The following is a 21696-nucleotide window of genomic DNA, read 5'->3' on the forward strand; positions in this document are numbered from 1 at the left end:
TGGTGCGAATCATGGGGAAAAGAAGTTTGTTAATGAGGCTCAATATCCGATGAGTTTCCTCACCGTCGGCAGGTTTCTCAACGGAACCGACACTTTGAAAAAATAGGGTAAGGTTCCACCCCACATCTAAGTCCCAACAATAACGTTTGAAAAATTCTACGGGCCTAATTTTATGTATACCAAGCAGGCGCGCCTGACCTGGAAGCATATTAAATAGCAGGTGCTGATGGCAGATGCTCATTCAGACATCATCGCGCAGTCACGTGATATGTCGGTTGGTAGGTGCAGAATGGCAGCGTGACCACTGGCAATTATACAGCCACTTGAGGGGTTTAGCTCCCCTACTGACTGGTATATAACGTTGCCTGTGCGATTTTAGACCTGTCTCAAGGGCAACACGGGCAAACGGACCAACCATTTTTCTACTTTTCTCAATCAAGTGCGGAGCTGGCTGAGGGGTTCGGAGTTTTCAGGATTGAGTTGTGTCAAGCTGGTGACTGACACACTGTGAGAACATTCATCCGTTTCAGGATGGACCAAGCCAGCAGGATGAGCAGGCCAGAGGCTTCACTGCCATTGCAGGATTCCCCACACCCAAGGTGCCATTGATTACACCCATGCGGCCATCAAGATGCTACCTGGCAAGCCAGACGTCTTTGTCAATAATAAGGGGTTACACTCCATCAATGTTCAGATACTTTATGACACAGGATCCAGATTCGATAGGCCTGTGCAAGGTACCCTGCCAGCTCCCACACTGCCTACATAAGGAGACACTCACAGGTGGCAATGTTCTTTATTGCTCCAGCTCACCCTGGAAGATAGCTGATCGGTGACAAGTGTTATCCGTTGAAAAGGTGGCTGATGATGCCTATCATACGCCTGAGGACAGAGGCAAAGGAGAGATACAAATAATCAAATGTATCTACAAGGGCGGTGAAGACCATGGTCTGAAGATAAAGTTCCGATGCCTGGACTCCAGGGGCATCCTGCAATATCCGCCCGAGTGAGTGTCAATCACTGTTGCTATCTGCTGCACTCTTCATTATTTTGCTCTCCGCAAGGGTGAACCTCTGGAGCAGGAAGATGCTGACGCTGCTGCACCTTCCTCAGACAAGGACACTGACGTCGACTCAAATGCACATCCTGGACAGTCGGAAGGCAAGTACTACTCTCCAAATTTTCTATTCCCGCTCGCTACGATGCCCGATGGTGATGGGACCGAACATCCCGACCAATGGTAATTAGAAATTTATCCAGGCAATTAAAAATTTGAACAATTGAATGGGGACTATGCAGTCACTTTTTTAAAAGGTGGAAAGAGCTGTCAGACAGTGTGCCTATGAGATCCTGCAACACAAGAGGTAAGGCACTTTCTTATACAGGAGCAGTTTAAGTACAATACTGGTTCGGGTTACATAAATATGGCAAACTATTGGTAGCTTGCTGTGCTGTGTAAAACATCCATAATATCCAATGCTATCACAGACGTCAATCTCTCTCATCCTGAAGCGAGACAAGGACCCGGAGAGCAGTGGATCGTACAGGCCAATTTCCCTGGTGAATGTGGTGCTAAATTGCTGGCAAAGATCTTGGCCACCCGAATAGAGGATTGTGTCCCGGAGGTAATCGGGGAGGACCAGACGGGATTTGTGAAGGGCAGGCACCTGACGTCCATATATTAGACGGTTGCTTAATGTTATAATGATACCAGCGGAGGGGCGCGATGTTGAGGTGGCAGTAGCCATGGACGCAGAGAAGGCTTTCGACCGGGTGGAGTGGAAGTAACTATGGGATATTTTAGGCAGGCTTGGGTTCAGACAGGGATTTGTGGATTGGGTCCAGCTGTTATATCAGGCTCCGGTGGCAAATGTGTGAACCAACCGAGCCTCTGTAGGGGACAAGGCAAGGATGCCCGCTCTCCCCATTACTGTAATAGAGCCCTTAACAATGGCACTTAGATCATCGAATGCCTGCGGGGGGGGATCAGCCCCGAGGGTGTGGGGGCAATGGAGGCAGCACATGAGATTGGAGTGGAAATCAGTGTGGTCACTGATTTGTACCAGCCACCGGTTCGCCCCGGTGGGGCTGGATGGGATCTTTAAGAGATGGCAGCGGGCAGGCATTGAGAGATTTGGGGACCTATTCATCCAAACAACAAAGAACAAAGAAAATTACAGCACAGGAACAGGCCCTTCGGCCCTCCCAGCCTGCACCGCTCCAGATCCTTTATCTAAACCTGTCTCCTATTTTCCAAGGTCTACATCCCTCTGTTCCCCACCCGTTCATATACCTGTCTAGATGCATCTTAAATGATGCTATCGTGCCCGTCCCTACCACCTCCGCTGGCAAAGCGTTCCAGGCACCCACCACCCTCTGCGTAAAAAACTTTCCAAGCACATCTCCCTTAAACTTTCCCCTCTCACTTTGAAATCATGACCCCTTGTAATTGACACCCCCAATCTTGAAAAAAGCTTGTTGCTATCCACCCTGTCCATACCTCTCATAATTTTGGAGACCTCAATCAGGTCCCCCCTCAACCTCCGTCTTTCCAACGAAAACAATCCTAATCTACTCAACCTTTCTTCATAGCTAGCACCCTCCATACCAGGCAACATCCTGGTGAACCTCCTCTGCACCCTCTCTAAAGCATCCACATCCTTCTGGTAATGTGGCGACCAGAACTGCACGCAGTATTTCAAATGTGGCCTAACCAAAGTCCTATACAACTGTAACATGAAGGGCTTTCCAACCATGGAGGCACTAGAGGAGCAGTTTGAGTTGCCGGGTTGGAACGGGCTCCGGTACCTTCAAGATCGGGACTTTGTACGGAGGCAGATTCCAAGTTTTCCTCGTCTACCCCTGAGGGGAAGACAGGACAAGGTGATGTCAAAAGCAGGGGTTGGAGAGGGGAGGGTTTCGGAGTTGATGGAGTGGGAAGGGGCCCCTATCAGAAGAGGATGTGGGAAGAGGAGCTGGGAGATGAGCTGGAAATTGAACTGTGGGAAAAAGCCTTGAAGAGAGCCAATTCATCCTCGTTGTGTGCCAGACTTAGATTAATCCAGTTCAAGGTGGTCCACAGGGCCCACATGACGGCAGCCCGGATGAGCAGGTTCTTTGACAAGGTGAAGCACAGATGTGGGCGATGCGGGGGGGTAGCCTGGCGAACCATGTACATATGTTCTGGACGTATCCAAAGTTGAGGGGATTCTGGCAGGTATTTGTGGACGTTATGTCAGAAGTCCTGGAAGAGAGGGTAACCCCGAGTCCAGAACTGGCAATATTTGGGGTATCGGAAGATCCGGGGGCCGGGGGGGGCAGGGAGGCCAAAGTCCTGGCCTTCTCCTCCCTGGTGGCCCGGAGACGGATTTTGCTGGGATGGAGGGACTCGGAGCCCCTGAAGGCAGGAGTGTGGGTCGGCGATATAGTAGGGTTTCTCAGTCTGGAGAAAAGTAAATTCACCTTGAGAGGATCAATTCAGGGATTCGCCCGGAGATGGAAACGTTCATAAATTTCTTCAAGGAAAATTAAACGTCAGCAGTAAAGGGGGGCAGGGAGGGAGGAAAACAGGAGGCATGGCAATGTTAGATAAGGACAGGGAACTAAGTATATGGGTAATAAAGGAATCGGGCGAGGGTAGTAGGAGATGTTATTTTCTGTTTTTCGATCGTTTAGGTGTTCTGCACATGTCGGCCGGCGCAGTCGTTTAAGAAATGTTAATGTGTTAAACTGTGAAAATTACAAATGCTTCAATAAAATATTTTCTATTAAAAATACATCCATAACATACCTGCAAATTGCTCCTTGGCCTGGAATTATATCACATTTGCCATCATTAAGGCAGAAGTCTGTGTCTATGTCACAAATGCTTTGGCAGGGCAGGTCATCCACACTCATGTACCCAGTATTACAGACACATTCCGACTCTCCTGTCCAATGGTTCACCAAGCACTCAGAATATTCATTGCAGGCTTGAAACTTGCAAGGATCAGCACCATTACCTGGAATCACAAGGTACAGCTGTGCATTACTTACTGTCCCGGTTCAAAATAGGCAGTTTGCAATAAGCAACAAGGTCAATTGAATATGCAATGGAGAACGGTACAGCATCTGTATCATCCAATGAAAGATGAGCAGAAATGTTCTCCAATTAAATATTGGGAACACGAAAGCCATTGTTTTCAGTCCCCACTCCAAACTCCGTTTCCTAGCTACCATCTCCATTCTTCTCCCAGGCAATAGTCTGAGACTAAACCAATCTGACTGCAAACTTGGTGTCATATTTAACTCCACGATGAGCTCCAGACTACATATTCATGCCATCACTGAGACCACCTATTTTCACTAAGACAAAAGTTAAATACTGCTGGAAATCTGTAATAAAAACAAAAAAATGCTGCAAATACACAGCAGGACAGGCAGTATCTGTGGCGAGAAACTGAGTTAGCCTTTCAGGGTGAGATGACCTTTCATTCGTTTTGATAAAAGGTCATCTCGAGAAGAAATGTTAACTCTGTTCCCCTCCTATTTCCACCTCTGTAACTTCATCCTGCTTCACCCCTTTATCAGCTCAACCGCTGCTCAAATCCTCATTCACACTTTTGCTCCCTCAAGGCTTGACTAAACAAACACATTCCTGGTTTCCCACATTCCACCCTCTGTTAAACTGGAGGATATTCAAAATTCTGCTGCCCCATGTTTTAAGTTGGATCAAGTCCAGTTCACCTATCACCCTGTGCCTACATTAATGTGACCTACATTAGTGTTCAATCAAACTGCGTCTTGATTTTAAAATTCTCATCCTTGTTTATAAATAGCTCCAGGGCCTCGCCCGTTCCTGTCTCTGTAATACCCTCCAGCCCTGCAACTCTCTCAGATATCAGCGCTTCTCTACCTCTGGCCTCTCGAGCATCCCCATTATAATCGTCCCACCATTGGTGGCTGTTCCTCCAGTTATCCAGGATCTTAACTCTGGAGTACCCTACCTAGATTTGCAGATTTATGTAACTTGTTATCTTTGTTTAAAACATTGCTTGAAATCTACAATGTGACCTAAGATCTCCTTATGTGGTTCAGTGTCATACCTTGTTTTATTTTGCTCCAGTGAAATGCCTTGGGGCTTTTCATTACATTTAAGGTACTGTATAAATATAAGTTGTTGTTCATCTTAATTTCATCCTGGATTATCATCTTTTAGGGCGTGATCGAAAGGCCTCATTGCGTCCGACTCAGTGATCGGGCGAGGCTGTTCAGAGAGAGGTTGAGAGCGGAGCTGGGGGTTACAAATGCGCAAGAAAGAACAAGACTGGGAGCAGAGTGCTAGCTTGGAGTTTGGAGCTCCTGGGGTGACATTAGGATTTCAAAGTGGTGCAGGGCAAGAGGGAGCAGCTGACTAGGTGAGTATGGTTAGGTAAGTATTTACTACTTTTATGTTTATGGGTTGCAAGGTGTATATTTTGTGGTCTATAGTTTGTAAGGGTCTGTAGTAACAGGGACCAAGGAAGGAAGGCCCGAGGCTAATTGACATTATTTGATTTTAAGTATCTTATAAAAGGTTTAATTTTAAAGACCATGTCATGGCAGGATAGCTCAAAGCCGCAGTGTGCTCATCCTGCTCTATGTGGGAATCAGGCAAATTTCCATTGCTCTGGGCCAGCATGTATGCAGCAAGTGTCTCAAGCTGCAGCTCCTGAAAGATCTGGTTTCGGAGCTGGAGTAACGGCAGGGGACACAGTGGAGTATCCATGAGGCTGAGAGCATCGTGGATAGCACATATAGAGAGGTGGTCACACTGCAGGCTAAGACTCCACAGGCAGGAAGGGAATGGGTGACCACCAGGCAGAGCAAGAAGACTCGGCAGGTTGTGCAGGAATCTCCTGTGACTATTCCCCTACAAACCAAATATACCACCTTGAATACTGTTACAGGGAATGGCGTCGCAAGGGAAACCAGCAACATACAAATTCATTGCACTACAGTTGGCTTAGCTGCACAGAGGAGGAGTAAAAAGTGTGGGAATGCAATATTTATAGGGGATTCAATAGTAAGGGGAATAGATAGGAATTTCTGTGGTTGCAAAAGGGACTCCAGGATGGTATGTTGCCTACCTGGTGCTAGGATCAAGGATGTCTTGGAGTGGTTACAGGACATTGTGGAGGGGGAAGGTGTGCAACCAGTGGCCATGGTACAGATTGGTACAAGCAACATAGCTAAATAAAGAGATGAGGTCCTAATAGCAGAATAAAGGGAGTTAGGAAGTAAGTTGAAAAGTTGGACAACGAAATCATTGATCTCAGCATTACTGCCAGTGTTATGTGCCAGTTAGAGCAGAAATAGCAGCACGATATATCGGGTCAATGCGTATTTGAAGAGATGCGAGGGGCAGGGTTTCAGACTTCTGGGACATTGAGACTGGTTCCAGCAGAGGTGGGATCTGTAAAAGCTGTACGGTTTACACATGGGCAAATTCTTCAAGTTGGAGAGTGTTGTAGTGATTCCGAGATTAGGTCCTGAATCACAATAAAGGCAACTACAATGGTATGAGGTGCGAGTTGGCTCTGATGGATTGAGAAACATTACTTAAAGGCAAACATTCAAAGAGCACGTGGATTAACTGCAACAATTGTTCATTCCTGTCTGGCACAAAAATAAAATGGGAACAGTAGCCAAAACAAGGGAAATTAGAGGTAATATTAGACCCACGGAAGAGGCTAACAAATAGGCAAACAGTAGACATGAGGATTGGGAGCAGTTTAGAATTCAGCAAAAGAGGACAAAGGGATTGATTGAAAATGGAAAAGTAGAGTATGAGGGCAAGCTTGCCCGGAACAAAAAAGTAGGTATGTGAAGAGAAAAAGATTGGTGAAGACAAATGTAGGCCCCTTACAGACAGAAACAGGGGAATTTATGATGGGGAACAATGAAATGGCTGACCTACTAAATACTGCAGCTGTTTAGCACAGGCTGGGGCTGTTTAGCACAGGGCTAAATCGCTGGCTTTGAAAGCAGACCAAGGCAGGCCAGCAGCACGGTTCAATTCCTGTACCAGCCTCCCCGAACAGGTGCCGGAATGTGGCGACTAGGGGCTTTTCACAGTAACTTCGTTTGAAGGCTGCTTGTGACAATAAGCTATTTTCATTTCATTACATACTTTGGTTATGTCTTCACAAACGACGATAGAAATAAGATAACAGAAATGTTGAATGTAAGCATGCAGGTGCAGCAGGCAGTAAACAAGGCAAATAGCATGTTGCCCTTCGTATCGAGATGATTCGAGTACAGGAGCAGGAGTGTCTGGCTGCAATTATACAAGCCTTGGTGAGGCCACACCTGGAATATTATGTGCAGTTTTGGTGTCCTTATCTGCGGAAAGATGTTCTTTCTATAGAGAGTGCAGCAAAGGTTTACCAGACTGATTTCTGAGATGGCAGGACTGACGCATGGGAGGGATTCAGTTGATTAGGATTATATTCGCTGGAGTTTAGAAACCTCAAAGAAGCCTATAAAATTCTAACAGGATTAAACAGGCTAGATGCAGGAAGGATGCTCCCGGTGGTGTGGTTGTCCAGAATCAGGCGTCACAGTCTGAGGATAAGGGTTGGATCATTTAGGACAAAGATAAGAAGAAATTCCTTCACCCAGAGAATAGTAAGACAGTGAAATCTTCTACCACAGTAAGCAGTTGAGGCCAAAATGTTGTATGTTTTCAAGGAATTAGATATAGCACTTCAGGCTAAAGGGATCAAAGGAAATGAGGGGAAGGCGGGATCAGGCTATTGAGTTGGATGATCAGCCAAGATCATAATGAATGGTGGAACAGACTCATATGGCCATCTTCTTCTCCTATTTTCTATGTTTCAATATTTCCCACCCTGGGAATGTTAAACATCCTAGTATAACTCCTGGGCAACTATACAACTGACTCCCCCTCCCCCCCCCCCCCCCCCCCCCCAGTGAACTGTCACTCACACTGACCCTCTGTTCCCCCCCCACTACCTCCACTGTACTCCCCCAACTACCCACATGATCCCCCTAACCCGACCTACCCAACTACCCTCCTATCCACCCTTCCTGACCATACCCAACTACTTCTTCCAACCTCACTAACCCCAACCACCCATTTACCCTCCCAGCAGACATGACTACCCCATAGCACCCAATTACCACTAGCTCCTAGCCCAATCAGACTAGCCCCCATACCCATGTATCCCCCGACATCCTGATTAACCTGGCTGAACCAATCCGACTACCCCTCTGACGGAGCTGTTGGATGGAAGCTGCACTCCACAGGTGCAATTCAGGGACCCTGTTGCGCCCAGCATAGATCCGGGCACAATGGGTGAATCGCGCAAAAGCAGCAAATCGGGTTCCATGCCGGGCCAATTGCGAGTCACCCGACTTGCTGTGTCCAGCGCAATCAGGATCTCACCCTTGCTCCAGCTCGACAGCAGGAAATCCCTCTAAGTGAGGCCTCAGCGAGGAGAAACTCCTCGTGGCCAGAAAATGCAGCTAAGGGCCATTGGATAGCGGAATGTTCCTCAGCGCTACAGCCGTCGAGAAATACCCCGCTAATTGCACCGTTCAGCGGACTTTAAACTTCAGTCTGCTGAATCGGGTCCCACATTTCTTTATTTTAATATATTTTATTACAAACATGTATCAAAACAGGTTACAACACATAAACACCCCGGGAAACATACTTCCCAACAATCAACTATACATTCTGTACAAATGTCTTCCCCTTTTCCACTATCCTGGCTAAGACCGTGAACATAACTGCCCAGAATCTTCCCAGTTTTTCGCAACCCCAAAACATGTGCGCGTGATTCGCTGGTCTCCGCCCACACCTCTCATGCTCATTTGCCAGCCCCCTGGAAGAACCCACGCATTCTCGCCCGAGCCATATGCACCCTGTGCACCACCTTAAACTGTATCAGACTCATCCTTGCACAGGAGAAGGACCCGTTTACCCTACGCAATGCCTCACTCCATACTCTTCAATTGATGGGCCTCACATTTCAGAAGAAACCGGACTCCAAAGACCCGGCCAGAAATGGGGAGCGGCGTTGGGGTGGGGACAGGTATGAGTGTAGTGGCAATCTGACAATGATAGATCCGGGCCATTGCCTCTAACATAAACCATGAGGTATATATGTTATGTTATGTTATTTGTTTTCCTTGTACAATTTTCAAAAATTACAAAATAAAATATGAACCAGACGGTAAAATGAAAACTGTACTTGACTTCTCATAAAATAGCCCCAAATAGTTTATATTCATGTTCATCACTTGAACACTTTACTTGACTGGTTGAGTTATATAATACTAAAAAAGCACTGCATAGGAGCAAGGTGGGTATAAATATTGATATTATCATCCATGTCCACAGTTTCTGCTCACTGATCGTCCTTTAGAATTGGCCATGGGTTACAATGAAATCATGGCCTAGTCTATTCCCACATATCCAACTATAGACTCTCTGAAGGGAGCTAACCCACAGTGGAAACAGTTTACCTGACTCGACATCCAGAGAAAATCTATCAATGGCAAGGTTCATAGTTTGGTATGCAGTGTTGCAGAAATCATCCAGGATTAGGTAAACTGCATTGGTAACATCCTGTGGAACAGGCTTTGCAAACTTCATGCGACTGTTCACAATGATGCTACCGTTTCTGAAGTTTAGGATTTCGAGGTGCTTAAAATCAGTCAGGTTAGACTGCAGATAGGGAACAAGCTGGAAAAGAAGCAAGCAGAACACATGATTTTTAAGATTTAATTGGATTACACATTAGATTTACGTTCATTATGCTTCTTGCCTACTGCTGTGTTTTTATTCCAAAGTTTCACATTTTTCCGAAAAGGGAGAATATGTTTGATAAACCTTATCGAAACATTTGAGAAAGTAGTGGACATGCTGGATGTGGATTCAGTGCCCATGACTTTAAGAAACTCCTTGGATTAAGGTGATTGGTGTAAACTAAATTTTTTTATGGCTTCAGTCAGTTGCATCTCTGAGATACACTGTGCTCTGTAGTAAAGTTAGGATATAGTTAACGATATATGTAACTGTCGACACGCAATTAGATCCAATCATTGCATTCAATGAGAAACAACTGTCTTAAATATTCTTCATTATTGCAAGACATATTAATCTATGAGCCACTAAGGACAATGTTGTACGGGCAAAACTCAATCTAGGAAAGATCTCCAAAAAAATTATAGTAACTCAAAATTTTTCTGCCTCACATTACAAAACACAAATTATGTTAAAATAACAATTACGTTTATTTATTGAATAGCTAGTGAATGAAAGAAGTGTCTTGAAATAAATCGCAGCATTTGTTGCCAAGTTTCAGTTCTGGAAGAGTTCAGAATAATTAAGTGAACTGTGGATTTTTCTTGTCCACATACAATATCTAATTTTGAAGGTCTACTAACCGACAAATCTATTTCATCCAAAAGATTTGTTGCTAGTTCAATTTGTAAGGATCTCCATTTTAAAAATTGAATCTTATCCCCGTGTTAATTTTTTTAACTATGTTGTGACTTTTGCATTTCGGGTTCATTATTTAACCTACAAAAAAACCTTACAATTTAGACTCATTGCTGTGTTATTTTCCACCTTCTTAAAGGGCAAAAGATACCAGAGCATCAGCACACATTCTCCAGAAAATAGAAGGGTGGGTTTAATCCCCATTGTTAATTAGTCAGTCATAGAGTCAGAGAGCTTTCCGGAACAGAAAGAGGCCATTTGGCCCATCATGTCTGCGCCGGCCATCAGGCACCTATCTAAACTCATCCCGTTTTCCAGCACTTGGTCCATAACCGTGCATGCTATGGAGTAATTAGTCTAAAAACCAATGGAGAGAGGAGTTGCAGTGTTTTGTGAGAACTGCAATGGCAAGATTTTCAGGGAAGAGACATCACAGGAAACAATCCTTACCTTGATAAACCAATCAGATAATTAAACATTCTACTGTATGGCGTTTGCTAGTTTGTAAAGTGTGCTGCCATGTTTCACCAGGGACTCACATGCTTTTGGAGGTAACAAGATGTCCCTATACTCCTCCCCCACCTCATTTGCTCCAATAACGTCTCCAGAACAGCAGTTGATAACCCTGGTGCCCTTGCCCGTGCTACAACACACCTCCATTTTCACCTCCCAATGTGCAACAGAAAATAAACATCATTTCACTTTAACATTGCAACTCACTTTTGCAGAGCGGGGTGAATTCTGACCCATTCCGCTGTCGCATTCTCCGACACCACCCCTGCCACAACGGGCCTGTAACATTCCGCCCCGAGACTGGGTGAACCTGAAATCTTGCCCCCTCTTGACAAATTGCTCATATACACTATGGGCAGCTAATCTTCCATTGGCTAATAAAATTCCAACATCAAAATGGGTTAAAAACGGGTCTCTTTGACATTTTGTTGGTCGTTCAGTCCTGAATGTCCTTTCAATTCAGTGTCAGCAGTGAAAATCTCCCCCAAATTTGTGAGCTAAAGGGTAATGACTATCTGTCACAAAACAAAACAGTGACTAAATGTTATCTTGGGAGGAACAGTTCAATTCTGTTCCAAAAATGAACTTTTGACAGGATCTCCACAATTATTACTGAGAGTCAAACATCCCTACAAGTGAGGTGCTTTGGAAGAATTATCCATTTAGGGAGGAAAGAGAGAACTTAAACAGCATTATTTGTCCTCAGGCCACCTAAAAGCACATTATATACAATAAAATGTTTTATAAGTTGCTATTAATCGTCATGAATGTGGGGCAGCACGGTGGCGCAGTGCTCAGCACAGGGACTACGGTGCTGAGGACCCGGGTTCGAATCCTGGCCCTGGGTCACTGTCCATGTGGATTTTGCACATTCTCACCGTGTCTGCGTGTGTTTCACCCCCACAGCCCAAAAGATGTGCTGGTTACGTGGATTGGCCATGCTAAATTGCCCATAATTGGGAAAAAAAATAATTGGGTACTCTAAATTTTAAAAAAAATTAATTATCATGAACAAACTATAATCTGAAGTTATTTTTGAAATGGTGAACTTACTAATTCCAAGAATCGCTGTTCTAACGCTTTGTACTCATGGGAGCTTTTGTTGAAGAGGTCATCTGAAAAAATCATGTTCGTCACTCGCAGGCTGAAAAAGACTATCAGTGCCTGTCGAGATAAGTGACTATCATTTGCTTTTTCTCTCGTTGTTGGCACAGCAACTGCAAATTCTGTGTAGGCACTGGCCATTTCTTCATTATCTGATTCTTCATGATGCTGGATTATATCTGAATGATCCAGCTCACTTGAGCTACCATGAACCTGAGACCATGCTGCTTCATCCTGGGATGTATCTTGAGGAGGGAGCATTGCATTGTGCTCCACAATAGTTGAATCATGGCCGCCAGTGGTAAAATACTCTGCCATCATATCCACTGCGGTAAATGCTTTACTGTCAGGTTGTTCAGCTGGAGATGTTGTCATGGGGTGCATTCCCTTGATGGATTTGTCATCAGAATAAACACTACTATCAGATTCACTGAATGCCTGAAGAGTGGTTGATGATTTGCTATCATTGTGTTCTGAAGTCGCCACACCAATAAAGTCCTGTACCACATTTAATAGAGTAGCAGGTCCCATCATAGTGGAAGAACCAGTGTTACGTAGTTCAGAGCTGTTCAATTCAGTGACAATAACATTGGAGAATTCAATTTCTGGTGGAGCTAATATTGTGGTAAAAGGTTGCAAATCATTAGATAATTCTGTGTTTGGTTGGATCCCATTTGAAGAATCAGATTTTGATTGGCCTGTGGAGAATGTATCCACAAGAGGATGCATCACTATGGTGGATTCTGTGGTTTCCCCCAATAATGGAGAGAAATCTGTCATGGTGAATGATTCTGGAATCAGTTGCTCCATTGTGGAGGACGCTGTGATAAATTGCTTTATGGTGGGTGAGTCTGGGATCAGTTGACCCATTGAGGATGGCTCGATTACCCCATCTTCCGTGGGGTCAGATTTTACTACTGCTTGCTCCATGGTGGCCAATTCTAACAGTCCTTGCAATGCACTATCTAATTCAGTTGATATGTGCTCCTTGGTGGTTGAACCTGTTGTGAACTGTTCCGTAACAGAAGTAGCCGTGGCTGGATTTTCACTAATAGTTGACTCTGTTCCAAGATACTCTGTGACAAAGGGTTCTGTTATTGCCTGACCTTTGGTGGATAATTCACTGACAGGCAGCACTGAAACAAAGGACTTTTCAGTTGGCCCCAGTGTTGGTGAATGTTCTGTGGAGGGTTGAGCTCTTAAGGTTGAGTCATTGGAATAGTAATTAAAGACTCCTGTTGGTTCAGATGTTTGCATTGTTAATTCTAGTAGATCATCTGGAATCCATTCAACAGGGGCTATTTTACTTATTGCCTCTGCAACATCGGATTTGATTTCAACAGCAATATTGTCATCTGAAACGGTTTCAATTAACGAAGGTACATCTATTTCATTTGATATAACCATACCAGTTTCAGGAGGCTGATCAATCATGCCTGCTACATTTACAGTGGGTGGATTTGTCAGATAGTCCTTTATAGCTTCATTATAATTATGCAGATTTGCGAAATGAACTGAATTGCTGTCATGTGGCCCACTTTCTGCCTTGTCATAAGCAACTGGTTGTAGGACGGCTGTAGTCCAGGTCCACAAAAAGTCTTGCTCAGTCCCTGATCCAGACTCATAGTCCAAAATAGGACCTCTGTCAAAACCAGGCTGGGCTTTTGTACCATCAGGTGTGTTTGATATGGGCAAGTCAGAAGTCTCCTGTAAGTGTTCACGATCAGAGTGTGGGATCAGATCTGTAGCAGATGGTGCAGATACTGCGACCGTGCTAGCTGGCATTATTACCTTCTCTTCAGAAACATTTTGCTGTTCCAAAGGTGTGATATAGTCAGTTAATGCAATGGGAGTACTTGCTGCTTCTGACATTCTTTTCCCAGTTGTTTGATCAGATGGTAAAACAATAACTGTTGACTGTGTCTGTGGCAATACGTGAGTACCCAATAGGGAATCTTCTGGCTTATCCTCTTTGTTTGCAAATCCTGAAAGTCAAGAGCATAAATAATTCAGCTTCCAACTTTACTGGGGACAAGCATGCATCAATAATCACAGTGGTGCTACTTATGCCTCGCTATTCTATATCTCAGTGATAGGATATGGATCAGACTCTACAATAAGCTAAAATGCATACTTTATACATGTGGTGGGTTGTTTTCAAGTTTTGCGTCCATATTAGATGTTATTTCAAAATTCTATCATAAGTGGTCGTGACGAGAGGCCTTAGTTGACATTGAATTAATCGGTGTGTTGCAGGTCATCCTGGTGTTCAAAAAATGTGATGACTTTTTGCTTGTGCCCTGTTATGCCAGGCATGCAACTTGTAAAAAACCCGCCGGTCCTTTCTGTCATTGAGAGGAAGGGCGGACACTAAGGAAAATGTAACTTGCTGTGGAGGATTAATGAACATTCTTTTGAGATGGGGTTCACAGTAATATCCCGCACGGAACCTATAGGGTGGGAATGCCAGTATTTCCCATTCTCCATAAGGAGTAGGAACTCTCCCGCCAGGGGCTGGGTCTCTCAACTAGCCAATGTATGAAAGATCGGCCAGTAAGGCACCAACCAGAATAGGAAGCCTATAGGGATCTACCAGGTAGTGTGCATATCGTTTGTGTAAATAAAACTTTATTTCTTAGTTTACTCGCCATGTCCCAATGAAAGGCACCATGCCAAGTCAATGTAAATAGAATTCAGAATTCCATCTACTCTGTTCCAACCCCTGCTTGGAATACTTCATGTTGTCAGTGTAGATTTATCTCTATTTTGTCATTGTATATTTTTGAGGAGAAAAAAGAACATAAAAAACTGAAAAAGGAGATACCTGTTGCTCGATTCTCTGGGTCAAATGTCATGCCTCCAAGTGTAAGATTGGTTGAATGTTCTGAAGGAAAACACAATTAAATTAATTATTTTTTGTCTGATCTTTCAGATTTTGACCTCCAATACATTTCTCAGTTCTGAAGCTCATTCATTGGAAATTAGCATATTTTACCATTCATAAGCTGAAGAGTCTCTGGCTTAAAAGTCAGCGCTGCATTTCCCATGAGATTTTCCTTATGCAGGGCCTCAGCTATGAGATTCCTGAAATCAATTATCGTGTACGCAGCTGTAAGCTGATTCCCCGTTTCAAAGGAAAGGTCATCTTCTGCTTTATTGGAGTTCAGATTGATGAAATTAAGAGTTTCGTTTGATAAAGCTCGAGCATTTCCATCAAATGTCACAGTGTAATGAACCGCCACATTGCTACTGCTGTACAGGAAATAACATGTGTTAACAGAACATAAAATCACTGCAAGCAGTGGTTAACAAGGTTTGGATACTGATGGAGTTACCCTTGAGTTAATGCAAATCACCAAGCTAGGATTTATGAGGTCTAGTTTGTCAATGTAAGTTAATTCAGTGAGTCCAGAGGCAAAGCAGTTGATTTTTCTGAGCTTTACACAACCTGATGGAAGCTGACATTCAAATCCACACACAGTACAGAGCTGAGAGGAGGTGGTAAATTGGCACAAAAGCTCTGCCCATGGACATAGCAAGATGCCGGTATTAAAGCCAAGAAGAAAAACATTGTCCAATCATTTGCCTTTGTCTGTGTTCAAGCATGATGGGTTGAGGTGAGGGTCCACACCAACAAAAACCCAGAAAACCAAAGGAAAATAAAGCAAGATTGGAACACCATTAAAAATAACCTCAAAGAAATGAACTTACAGATTGGAGAACTATTTGCCCCTAGCTATTTCAGGCTATCGTCTAAATAGGCAGGAGGTTTTGTGGCGCAGTGGGTAGCGTCCCTACCTCTGAACCAGAAGCTCTAGGTTCTAGTCCCACCCCAGGACTTGATGGCCAAGGAAGATGCATTCATAATGCGGTCAACAGGTTGAGTGCCAACGTGCCAATCCTTCCACCATGCCAATGGCAGGCGATAGGAGAGGGAGGGACCCCTGGTCAGCTATGCCATGGTGTGGAGCAGCACCCTTCAAGCTATAAGCCTCTGACAACAGGCTTGTGGCCTGTGCCAGGTAAAACGTGCTATGGAATCAGATGAAAATCTGTCTCGTATATATCACTAGTTGCGGGAAGAGAAACAACAAACAATCTAAGCAAGTATATTTTCTGAGCAGCCATTTTTCTCATTCCAGAAACTGTTTGAAGACCACCCAAATTTTTGGACCATTTGGGCAACTAAATAGTCAAAATGCATTAATGCAAATGTAACCCTAATCTGTAAAACTCCTCTTCTTGGAAAAAAAATCCTATCAACAACTTTGGTTGGAATGCTAGAACACACCAAACTCTGCTTGCTGTAAGCACAACACTGGCAACTACACCAGGAACAAATCCCAGAGCTGAGAATTTAACTAATGATAATTATAATTGCAAGAAATAACATGAACAAAATCTAATATACAGATTAATATCTGGTAATCTACAGGTTTAGAAACATAGGAAATCCTTAATTACTTTTTAAACCTATAAAAAAAGTACCAGAACCTTTCAATTGTACTCATAATACATTTTCTCTACAAAATAAAGCATAATAAGCCTTATTAAAGAGAAGTCTTATAAGTGTTCTGTTCAAATCATATTACCTCTCTGGATTTCGATGTTCCCTAAAACAGAAGACAAGCAAATATATGTCAGATTTCAATACATTGAACTTAAAAAAGCTGAACATTTGATATAATTTACCCTTTTTTTCAAGATGAAAGCATACTTTCATTTTGGTGTGGGTCAGGCGGTAGGTAGTATATTTTTACTTATCTGCTTTTGAATAATAAGTATATAGGGAGCGGGTTTCCCCATTCCCCAGCCACGTGTTTCACGGTGGCGTGCCATTGGCTGGCTGTGGGATTCTCTATTCCCTTGTCAATGGGTTTTCCCACTGAAGCCATCCCAAGCTACCGGGAAACCTACGGGAGGAGGGCGCTGCTGGGGTGGCCATAAACAAACATGAAATTGGCCAATTATAAGACTCTGAAATACTACACACTGTAGTCTGCTGTCATGGGTGCTTGTGGATGGCCTCGAAGAAAGCCTTGCTGGAGATCTAGAGATCTCTGTGGTGAGATCTCTCGCCTTGCAACGGATTGCCATATTCCTTAATGGGGATTCCCATCATTGAGGTGCATTGATGTTATCTAGCTGTCCAAGCAACCAATCCCATGAAAGAAATCTCACAGACAGTCAACCAGGAAATAAAAAGCGCTAAAATCAAATCACTTTTCAACATATTTTACATAGAGAGAATAAATAATCAAGGGGTTGAAGGTAGAAGCTGGAATATTCCAGAAAAAATCTTTTTTTTTAATTATTCAAAAAACTTAGTTCTACTCACATCAAATAATTAATCATTAAGGAGACATTTAACCCCCTGCGGCCAGAGTTCTCCGACCGTTCGCTGGCGGCGGGATTCTTTGGTCCCGTCCACACCGCACCCCCGGTCACGGGTTTCCTGGTGGCGTAGGGTGGCTTTAATGGGAAACCCCATTGACAGCTGCTGGAACTGGGAGACCCGCCACCCGTGAACAGTGTGCCTCCTCCCGCTGCCGAGAAACCCGTGGCCGGAGACTCCTGCCCTTCAATTAGAAAGTTATATTTTCAGGGCCTGATCTATTGTTCAGCAATATTTAGATCATGGTGAGAAATCCAGTTACACTCGTTTGCAATGTGGACATTTTTAATCTGGGCTACTAAAAGTGATATAAGAGCAGAAAGGGGAGTTCTCACCACATTAATGATTTCAATGATTATTGGCTCGGGGGGGGGGGGGGGGGGGAGTGATAGAGTGCAGTGCAGCCTGTGTCAGAGAGGGCACTGGGTGACAACCTGCAACAACAGGATTCCGTGGGTGGGCAGGTTAATGTGCAAATCCCGAACTAAATGGTCATTCTCAGGAATGACTGCGAGTGCTGGCTGCTCACCGTCAAACAGCCACCCCACCAACAAAAACCTTTCCACCACCCCACCCCCACAAAATCTGCACCGGGACGTTTATTCATCTAGCTCCATCGCTTACAAAAAGAATCCTAACTACACGCTCCTTCCAAAACAAGCTTAGTTCGAGAAGTTAGAAAATTAACATTACAGGGCATTTATTATATAACACATTAAATTATAAATGTTAAACTCCCAAACCTGAAATCCAAGATATTAACTGTCTGATATCCTGGAAATTTTCCAAAGACATTCTCCATCTGTAATTATATTAAAAAAGATGGTAACAATCATAATTTTAGAATATTATTAATTAAGCTAGGAAAGGAACTGTTTAAAAGTTACAAAGAATAATTACCACATCACGTATTACAACTGAAAGAGACCAATTGCCTTAACCAATGAGAAATTTACTATGAACTACTAACATGTTTCTTCGAAGAACCGTGTTTTATTTGTTTTAAACAGACTGAGAAGAATCTTCGTGGACTGTCTCACTAGAGTATATAACTACAGGCTGCTGGTTAGCATTGGGCTTCTGCAAAAATCTGCCTTAGTATGCAGCTGCATCAAACTGTAAAGGGACTATGGGTTGGATTTTATTTTTCCTGCCAGGGGTGAGAGAGGCAGAATGCAAACTCGCTGCTGTCCCTGCTTTCTCAGCTCGTCCAATCAGGCATCGGACATCCAATTAGTGGTCATCCAGCAGGGAAGCAGCGAATTCAGCATGTCCATATTAACTCTTAACAACTTTTACAGATGCACCGTAGAAAGCATCCTATCTGGCTCCATCACGGCCTGGTATGGCAACTGCTCGGCCCAGGACCGCAAGAAACTTCAGAGAGCCATGAACACAGCCCAGTCCATCACACGAACCTGCCTCCCATCCATTGACTCCATCTACAACTCCCGCTAATTGGGGAAAGCGGGCAGCATAATCAAAGACCCCTCTCACCCGGCTTACTTACTCTTCCAACTTCTTCCATCGGGCAGGAGATATAGAAGTCTGAGAACACGCACAGACTCAAAAACAACTTCTTCCCCACTGTTACCAGACTCCTAAACGACCCCCTTATGGACTGACCTCATTAACATTACACTCCTGTATGCTTCACCCGATGCCAGTGTTATGTAGTTACATTGTGTACCTTGTGTTGCCCTATTATGTATTATATTTTATCTCCTTTTCTTTTCATGTACTTAAACATTTCACACAACCTCGGCACACATGACAATCCAATCAAATCCAATCCAATTAGGGGTGCAAGTTGGGGGGAAGTCTCTGCGCCCCTTCAGGAGCCTGAGCATGGACATCTTGCAGCACAGGGGTCATTCCGTGAACAGGAAGTCAATAAAAAAAAGTTTAAACCAAGAGCAGAGTGGTGCAGCGGAAGCGTGCTGGGCCCATAACCCAGAGGTGGATGGATCGAAACCATCTTCTGCTATTTATTTAACAGAAATTGATAAATTCTTGATTTCTCGAGGAATTAAGGGCTATGGGGAGAGAGCGGGTAAATGGAGTTGAAATCAACCATGATTGAATGGTGGAGTGGACTCGATGGGCCGAATGGCCTTACTTCCGCTCCTATGTCTTATGGTCTTAAAAATCACAGCTACACATTTAAAAGCCCTGCTCCTCTCTGAAACTGACTTTCCTTCTATTGATAGCTCAAAAAGGCAAAAAAAAACCTGAGTTTATAAAGAACATATTGACGATGTCGCCTTCAACAGCAGAATCTGCAGCTACATTCAGCCATGGTCCCTGCGGTTGGCCTTTTCTTTGACCCTTGTGTGGCCTGGTCGTAGCTGTTGAAAAACATTCCCAAACGTAGAAGAATCATAAAATTCCTACAGTGCAGAAGCAGGCCATTCAACCCATCGAATCTGCACCGACCCTCTGAAAGAGCACCCTACCCAGGCACAATCTCCCATCCTATCCTCCTAACCTAACCTAACCTTTGGACAATTAAGGGCAATCCACCGAACCTACACGTCTTTGGACTGTGGGAGGAAACCGGAGTACCCGGAGGAAACCAACGCAGATACGGTGAGAAAGTGCAAACTCCACACAAACAGTCACCCGAGATCAGAATCGAACTGTGGGCCATAGTGCTAACCACTGTGCCATCGTGCCACCCCTATCCTGTTCATGTCCAAAGACCAAAAAATGTATCGGACCCCCAAAAATAGCAAACAATGGTTGTTGACAAGTTGAATAACTTATTAATTAGTGAATTCAATATGGCGGGTGGGCTGCCGTGCCTGCCTGATTTGTACCTGTAAAGTCCAGCCCTATCTCGATGCAAACACTATGTCTGCGATTTAACGTGAGGGAAGAGTCCTGTTATGGCAGGTTTAGCGGGGTGCCACTCCGATCTCTCAACTCCGACCTCGGCCTCCAAACCCCTCCAACGTATTTGTTAGGGGGTCGTCGAGCCCCCCACCCTTCACCCCACCTCGTAAGGGCAGGGCACTCCCAGGCCCGATCCCCGGAACAGGCAACATGCCACCCAAGTACCTTGGCACTGCCAGCCTGGCACCCTAGCTGTGCCCCTGCCAGCCTGGCAATGCCACCCAGGCACCCTGGCAGTGACAGGGTGGCACTGCCAGGGTCTCTGGATGGCATTGCTAGGGTCTCTAGGTGGCACTGCCAAGGTGCCAGGCTGGCTTTGGAAGTGCCAGGACACCACCCTCCCCAGAGCCCGATCCCCCAGGTGGCATTACGCCTGTGCCACAGTTGTATGGACCAGTTCTAAACTGCATCACAACAAGGTCTCCCCGGTGCGGGGGCTTGACCCCCAGCCTTGGGAAAATCTGGTGCAGACATATTTAAGTGAGGCTAACTGCTCACTTAAATATGCAAATCTGTATCCTGCCCAGTGAAGGCGAGATCCAGATCTACCAAGGTTATTTGACATCAGAACTTTCAAATAAGCCCTAAATCCCTTCTGGAATCTGCATTTGCATTTGCAAAGAATGCCCGATTTTTGTCTCAGTTTGTCCCGGGAAGTAACACAGGGCTCCGTGCCCGATAGACATCTGAGTGAGCCATGCATTGTATTTAACCAAATGTACTTGTATTTCACTGGAAACTGCTACATTTGAATTGTATTATAATGTGTCTTTACATGAATTATGAATAAAGTGTATTTTCTGGAAAAATAGATCTGCTGCAGAACTTAGGCCCCAAAGACAAACACTGGAAAGTCATTTTTGGTCTGCAACTGGATAATTGAAATTGAATGTGCTCTTTCATTAACAGCGCAGATTTAATTACTGAACTGGCATGAGGCCATATTACCAACTGTGTAAATCCAGTGATTTGTCACTTGTGCGGGAAACAGATTTTTCAGAATCCTATATTTACCAGGCTGACGCCACGTCAGATTTAAAGCATTAACTCTGTTGTTACATTACATATGTCACTATTTACTGTCAGCAATAGCAAACCCTCATGTGAGAACAGGGAGCTGCTGTTATATTGATACCAACACAGTGCTGGTGCTAACAATACAATATATTGGGTAAGTTTCTCTGGCCTCCCTGTGTACGTGTTTCTCAGTGGCAGAAAGCAACCCACCATTGGACAGCAGTGGGATCACTCCAGCTCACACACACGCACATATATGCACACACGCACAACATACACA

General features: G+C 44.4%; 1 protein-coding gene across 1 annotated transcript in view; it reads right to left on the reverse strand.

Annotated features, from left to right (window-relative positions):
• impg2a (interphotoreceptor matrix proteoglycan 2a) overlaps positions 1 to 21696 on the reverse strand; it is a 91523-nt gene that overhangs the window by 20957 nt on the left and 48870 nt on the right. Inside the window, exons 10-16 of the mRNA XM_038801797.1 lie at positions 18248 to 18306; positions 16702 to 16722; positions 15105 to 15361; positions 14934 to 14993; positions 12059 to 14094; positions 9514 to 9733; positions 3791 to 4001 (exon numbers count right to left, since the gene is read on the reverse strand). Coding sequence (XP_038657725.1) covers positions 3791 to 4001; positions 9514 to 9733; positions 12059 to 14094; positions 14934 to 14993; positions 15105 to 15361; positions 16702 to 16722; positions 18248 to 18306 — 2864 coding nt within the window. The remainder of the gene's footprint in view (positions 1 to 3790; positions 4002 to 9513; positions 9734 to 12058; positions 14095 to 14933; positions 14994 to 15104; positions 15362 to 16701; positions 16723 to 18247; positions 18307 to 21696) is intronic.

Source organism: Scyliorhinus canicula, chromosome 7 (assembly GCF_902713615.1).
Source record: "Scyliorhinus canicula chromosome 7, sScyCan1.1, whole genome shotgun sequence".
Lineage (NCBI taxonomy): Eukaryota > Metazoa > Chordata > Chondrichthyes > Carcharhiniformes > Scyliorhinidae > Scyliorhinus > Scyliorhinus canicula.